At 35.0% G+C, this 7,323-nt stretch overlaps 1 protein-coding gene across 1 annotated transcript in view; it reads right to left on the bottom strand.

Annotated features, from left to right (window-relative positions):
* LOC117177193 overlaps positions 1-7,323 on the bottom strand; it is a 45,421-nt gene that overhangs the window by 31,885 nt on the left and 6,213 nt on the right. The window contains exons 2-3 of the mRNA XM_033367726.1: positions 5,415-5,662; positions 573-895 (exon numbers count right to left, since the gene is read on the bottom strand). Coding sequence (XP_033223617.1) covers positions 573-895; positions 5,415-5,662 — 571 coding nt within the window. The remainder of the gene's footprint in view (positions 1-572; positions 896-5,414; positions 5,663-7,323) is intronic.

Below are 7,323 nucleotides of genomic sequence, written 5' to 3'. Positions count from 1 at the left end.
GTAGTAGTTAAGTTAGACTAAGGATGGAATTGTAAATATATGTACAGGGAGCGGTGGCCCTCAAACCCGTAAAAGGGAGAGATTAAATACATACATACATACGTTCGTCGTTCTTTTTTCTACAGTGTGGAAGTGAGAGAAAAGAAAGAAAAAATGATGAGATGGGAAGTGAAAGAATGGGGGCATGTAGGAAAAATGAGGAGTGCACAAGTAGGAGAATTGATGGAAAATCGAAGTAGAAAAAGAAGAGGAAGTGACGGGAGAAGAAGTTAGGATTGGTGAGGAGAAATGAGAAGTGGATGAGTCAATGAAATTGGGAAAATGAGGAGAAGTACGGTTAATAGGGGAAGAGAAAGTGAGTGTTTTGAAAGGGAAGTAAGGAAAGGAAATTGTCAGATGGGCAATCGAGAAGAGGGGGAAGTAAACAAAGTGAAGTTGGGCAAGATTAGGCAAAAGGTTAAGTGAGAGAAGTGAAATTATTGGGGGGGGGGTCGAACGACTTAATTAACGTTTCAATAGGCTACGAAACTCTTTTTTTAGAGTTTTTTTTTATAAATTAAATGCAGACTTACCTAATATTAGTATTGACTTCTTTGAGTATAAATGGTTTGATACTGTCAAAAATGAACGTTCCTACTGAATTAATAACTCCTTGGAAAACGGATCCCAAAAATCCCAGATTTTTGAAATCCATATCGATATTGTCGAAAGTTAAGTCCATATCGATATCTTGTGCATGCAATTTTCCATCTGTTCCAACTTCCAGTTTTGCAATTCCTTCAACGATGACACCAGTCAACTTGACAGTGAAGTTTCCGGCTGATCTCGATAACCAAGTGGACAAAGTGTACAGTCCTCGAATATCAAGAGTCTCAATACTCAACCTGACTGATACCTAAAATAAATATATTTGTATGGAAAAACAACCAAAGAATTTTTTAAAGGATTTTTTGTAATTTGACTCGTGATTTCGTATGATTTTCTTATCGGAAAATTGGTCATCATAAACTGGTTCCTTGTTGCATAAAAGAGTGGAGAAAATAGAGGATAATTTGGCATGGGAAGAAAGGAATATGCAGTTTAAGATAAGAAAAATAGAGAAAGAGGAAAAAAAGAAAGATAGAAGAACCTGGGTTAATGATATGCACACTGTTAAAAATTTATGTTGGAAACTTCCACTACATGTATTGGAAGTTAATTTCCGAAACGTAACTTAGAACAAATTAATGATAAAATTTGTTGCAGGAAATGTTTTAGGGGGGTAAAGTTTTATTCAGACAATTTCGCGTTTTTCAAAACACATGTGTTGTCATGGAAAAACAAAAGAAAGTTTAACCAATATTTCTTTAAAGCTTGTCCTGTAAATTAAATTTTTGTTGCAGTGAATCTTTCAGTGGAAATCGATGTAAAGTTTATCTTCTGTTTTTTCTGTGAATGTAACGCTACAATACATATTGTTGTAGTTTCGAAAAGCTGGCATTGGTATGGTACCTCACATATCATCTCAAATCAGTCATGAAATTCATGAAATGTAAGAAATTAGTGAAATCTACAGAATTTACGGAATTCAAGGAAATCACAGAATTCATATAACGCCCGGAACTCACGGATTTCGTCGAATTAGCGGAATTCACGGTATGTACGGAATACATTGAATTCGCGAGATTCAGAGAATTCAATAAATTTCCAGAATTTAAAGAATTTACGGAATCCAATGAATTCATGGAATTCAAAGAATTCACGGTACTCAAGGAATTCATGAAATTCAAGGAATTTGCGGAATTCATGGACTTTACGAAAACCAAGTAATTCATGAAATTCAATAAAGTCGTGAAATTCACAGAATATATATAATTAATGGGCTTTAACGAATTCCTTGAATTCCATAAATTCCGCGAATTCCATGAATTCCGCGAATTTCTAGAATCCCAGGAATTCCGAAAATTCCATAAATGTTGTGAATTCCTTTATTTTCATGAATTTTTCGAATTTCGTTAATTCCTTTTATTACGCGAATTCCGTAAATTCCGGGCGTTACATTAATTCCGCGAATTCGATAAATTCCATGAATGTCATGAATTCCGTGAATTCAATAAATTAAGCGTAGTCTGTAAATTCTCTAAATTTCGTGAATTTGGTGAATTCCGTAAATTCGATGAATTCCGTGAATTTTGTGATTTCAGTACATTCCTTGGATTCTGTGATTTCATTGAATTTCTTGAATTCCGTGGCTTCAGTGAATTTATGAATTCCGTGAATTGCTTGAATTCTACCAATTCCGTGAATTCCATGAATTCCATGAATTACGCGAACTTCTTAAATTCCATGCATTCCTTGAACTACGTTAATTCCGTAAATTTCATGAATTCCATACATTTTGCGAATTTCTTTAGATCCATCAATTCCATTAATTTCGTGAATTCCATGAATGCTATCAAATTCGCGAATTCCTTTAATTCCATGAATTCTGCAATTCCGTAATTTTCCTGATTTCAGTAAATGCCTTGAATTCCGTGATTTCATTGAATTTCTTGAATTCCGTGGCTTCAGTGAATTTTTTGAATTCTATGTATTAAATGAATTCCTTGGATTCGGTGAACTCCGTTCATTTCTTAAATTCCATTAATTCTGTGATTTCCATGTGCACAATTTTCGTCTTACAAACGCTTTAATACATTTATTGGAATGCTGGACGGCATCTTCGCTAATTACAAGACCTACAATACATGTATTAATATTTCGTCATTTCAATATCATGTTTGCAATTTTACCTTGTGCTTGTATTGTACAAGTCTTGTGAAAGTGTTTTAGATTTCGAAACATTTTTAACAGTTTATGAGAATACAGAAAGAAGTTATATGATGGGATTGGGACGAAAAAAGGAAAGCATTATTAAAATTTAAGGTGATGGAGGACTAGGAGAGGAAGGAATGCGAAATAGAAAAATAGGTATAGTTTAAATAAAAAGAGACAAGCAAGAAAAGTAGGAAATAATGGAGGATATGTTACTGGAATGGAGCAAATTTGGAAAGAAAGGATAGGGAATTTATGAGAAATTTGCAACAATGGGTTGTGGTAGTAATGATGCAGGTGGGGCTAGATGAAAAGGAATGAAAAAAAGTTACACAATTCCACAAAAAGAAATTTGCAACTTGAGCTAAACCACCATACCTAAACGTTTTTGAGTTCGCCCAATCCGGGGTCAGTTTGAACCCACCAGGTCACGATCAAGCTCAGTTAAAGGTCAAAATGAAGAAAACTATTGGATCGGAGAAAGCTATTAGATCGAAGAAAAGCATTGGATTGGGAAAAAACTCTATTCACAGAAGTTTCTGGGATCACTGAATCCAAATCCGGGGTCAGTTTGACCTCATCAGGTTAGAATCAAGGTCAAGTGCATGTAAAAATTTAGGAAACTATTGAATCTGCGTGAACTACTCCTTTAAAACGTTTTTGAGATCGCTAAACCCGAATTCAGGGTCATTTTTACCCTATCAGGTTGTGATACACGTCGTACCAAAATCAAAAATGAGAAAACTGTGGATTTTAACTGACCCCGTATTCTAATTCAGCTACCCCAAAAACGTCAGAGAGTAGAGGTTTGCTCCAATTCCATGGTTTTCCTCATTTTCACCTTTATTCTGAACTGATGGGGTCAAACTGACTCCGGATTCGGATTTAGCGATCCCAAGAACCTCTGGGAGTAGATGTTTTCTCTGATCCAATTGTTTTCTTTATTTTCACCTTCATTTGACTTTGCTCCTGACCTGATGAAGGTCACCCTGGCCCTGGATTCGGATTCAGCGGATTTTGTATGGGGCTGTGTAGGCGGAAGGTTACCAAGAGTTAATAGATGGTAGGTTTAAAATACAAAGAGGAAGAATAAAAAAGGCAGATTAAGAGGAGCCAGAGAAAAATATATAACAGGAGAGTATAGGTATGAGATGATAGAAAAGCAGAAGGATGAATACAAGGGTGTAGTAACCGCCGTATCAGCTGTATCCAGGGGCCCACAAAAAAGAATGAATGAATTAAGTTTTTGTTTATGTTTTCTAAAAAGCACCTCCCCAAAGAAATTTTGGTACAGGGTCTCCTCAGGGCTAGCCACACCACTGGATGAATACTAAATAAGGTAATAATAAAAGGAAAGAGGTGTCAAATACTGGGAGTGCATGTGCGCGATGATATGTGGGAGAAATCTGAGGATAAAAGGGAGCTAATGGGAGAAAATAAAAAAGATATTAAGCTCACCACAGAAAGAGATTTAAATACGAAAAGCCAGGAATAAATAAGAATGGAAATAGGGTGAAGAGTGAGGAAAGAATCCAAAGACAAGGTACTGACTGAGAAGGGAAAGAAATCGTTAATCTCTGAGGATTTCAAGAAATTCTTTTTGATGGAATTGCTCTTTAATGGAAGCTCGAGAAACTAGAGGTAGAAGATTGTATAGATATAAAAGATGTTTTTGTTTAATCTCTGAGGATTTCAAGAAATTCCTTTTAATGGAAGTTCGAGAAACTAGAGGTAGAAGATTATATAGATTCGGATTACTTTTCCCTAATAGTGATATTAGAGGAGGAAAAGGTAATAACAATGAGGAGATAAAGGGTGAAAAGTTAAAAAGAGCAGGGAGAGGAGATTGGTTATTAGATGAAAGGTACAGTCTAAGGAATAAAAGGGAATAGGGAAGGAGGGAATAGAAGTAGATGGGATGAGGAATGTAAACAAAAGGTGAAGAAAGTGAGAAGACAATTAAGAAAATGGAGAAAAGAAAAAATTGTCAAAAAGAATATAGGAGAAAAAAAGGAGCACTCTGCGTTGGGCGATCAAAAAAGAACAGGAGGAAAATTATCGGTTTGACGAAGAGGTAGAAAAGGCACGGTCGGTAAAAGAGGATTGGAAGATTAAATAGAGGGAGAAACAGAAGGAGAAGAGTAAATCAGGATAATGAAATGGATGTTGATACGGAAATAGAAGAGGGAGTAGAGGTAACAAGGGAAGGAATAGTCAAGGTGGTAGGAATAATGAAAGATAGCAAGGTAACTGGTACAGGTGAGATTCCAAATATAGCCTTAAAATGTCGGACGGAAGAACTAAGGGACTGTAAATGGATAGTGTGCAATAGAGTATTAAGAGGAAAGGTGTGGCCAGAATTACGGAAACATGGTATAATGCAATTTTGAGAAGAAGCTAAGGAGAGGGAGAGGGAACGGGAGAGGGGGAGGGGGAGGAATAGGGAGAGGGAGATTGAGAGGGAGAGGGAGAGGGAGAGGGAGAGGGAGAGGGAGAGGGAGAGGGAGAGGGAGAGGAATTGAGGTGATAGAGGAAAGAGACAGAAAAAGACTGAGAAAATATCGCTTTGGATCGAAAACTTTATTTTATCTAGGTATAAAAATGTTAGATGTTGTTCCTACCTGCATGAGTGCTAATTCAGATTTTATATTTTCGATTCGAAATTTCGAAAGTCCATATACTTGAATTTCCTTGAATGTCATCGTGTATACAGAGAAAGAATGTTTCATATCAGGTACTGGCATCGGATCAGGCACTGGAGCACCAGGAAGTCCCACGGGATCATCTTGTTGATAATGTTTTAAAATTGCTCGAATTTGATCCCCTAGTTGTTTTTCGCCCTGTGCTATCTTCTCTGAGGTAGACTCAGCTAAAAAAAATATTACAAAAAAACATACTCATCAGTCAGTTTCAAGTATTATTGCCATAAAAATCCACTACGAAAAAATATTATAGGAAATTCAGTATAGGGCTACAATGACTTTCCTATAACGAATTTCTTATAGTCCAGGCATTTGGTACTTTTACACCGTATTAAGTAGGTAATGCGCGTTTTTTTTTTTTGTTGCTAAACCGATTTATTGAGGAGTCCTGATTAAAATTCTAAGTTTTCTAAAAATGACACCCCTGCATCCCCAAGATATTTTTGAAAAAAGTTTCAAAAAACGTGTTTGCGTAGACTGACCCGTCCCATTACATTTTAGAGCAAAATCTTCAACATCAAAATTAAACTAGAGGAAATTCTGGAAAAAATTGAGAGCAAAAAAATCTTCTATATTCAATAGGTTCCGAGCTATAGTCCTTCAAAGAACCCGGATTTTTTAGAAAAAGGGCCGAAAAATCCCAAATCTGTAGTTTGTAGCTGTTCTTTGGAACCTGTTAATTTTACGAAAAAAATTTCAAAAGTTAAATTGAAGCACACGAAATTTCGAGTAATTCTACAAAAACGCAATGATCTAGCCACAACAGGTCATAAGTTATAGCCTCACAAAGTTGATCGCTTTTTACCTTTTTTCAGGGCAAATTACTCGTGATCAGTATTTTCAAAATACTTCACTTCTGTGTGAAGCTACATAAGCGGGGCAAAAGAAAAAGTTACAGAGCAGGAAATTCTAAGTAAATATAAAAAATATAATTTTCTAGTCTTCATAGATCCAGAGTTATGACTCTTTATAGAAACATAATTTTTTGGTATTTTGAGCTATTTATAGCCAAAAAAGTGTTTTGAAAACTGTTTGTTTCGTACATATCCTGCAAAAAAACGTCAAGAAATTAAGGACTAAATTTTGCGTAAAATAAGAAAAAAATCAAATGTTTTAGCTCATATAGACTCAACTTATGGAATTTTTTCGTAAAATTAACAGGTTCCAAAGTACAGATAAAAACTTAAGAATTGGGTTTTTTCACCTCTTTATTTCAAAAATTCCGGGTTCTTTATAGGCTGTAGCTCGGCACCTATTAAATAAAGAAAGTTTTTTTGCACTATTTTTTCAGAATTTCCTTTAGTTTAATTTTGATGTTGAACATTTTGCTCTAAAATGCAATGGGACGGGTCAGTCTACGCAAACACGATTTTTGGAACTTCTTTCAAAAATATCTCCGGAACGCACGGGTGTCATTTCTATAAAAATTGGAATTTTATTCAGGATCCCTTAACAAACCATTTTAGTAACAAAAAAACACGCATTACCTACTTAATACGGTGAAAAGATTATTTCAAAGGATTTCACGGGAATAAAAAAGACTGGAAAGATTTCAAGTTCGTCAAGCGGTTTTAGAGAATTTCCAAGGATTTTAAAGCTATAAAAAAGATTTTTAACATATTTTAAAACATTCCAAAGAGTTTTAAAAGATTTAAAACATTTTTGAGAAATTTAAGAAAATGTAGTTTTATTCTAATAGATTTTTAAGATTTATAAAAATTTTAAAACATTTCGTAATATTTAAGGGCATTTTAATAGAATCGAATGTGTTTTTGGAAACTTCCAAATTTTCAAGAGATGTAAAAGAATTTCGTAGGATTTTCAAAGC

Source organism: Belonocnema kinseyi, chromosome 7 (assembly GCF_010883055.1).
Source record: "Belonocnema kinseyi isolate 2016_QV_RU_SX_M_011 chromosome 7, B_treatae_v1, whole genome shotgun sequence".
NCBI lineage: Eukaryota > Metazoa > Arthropoda > Insecta > Hymenoptera > Cynipidae > Belonocnema > Belonocnema kinseyi.
This window is presented reverse-complemented; position numbering and strand designations above follow the sequence as displayed.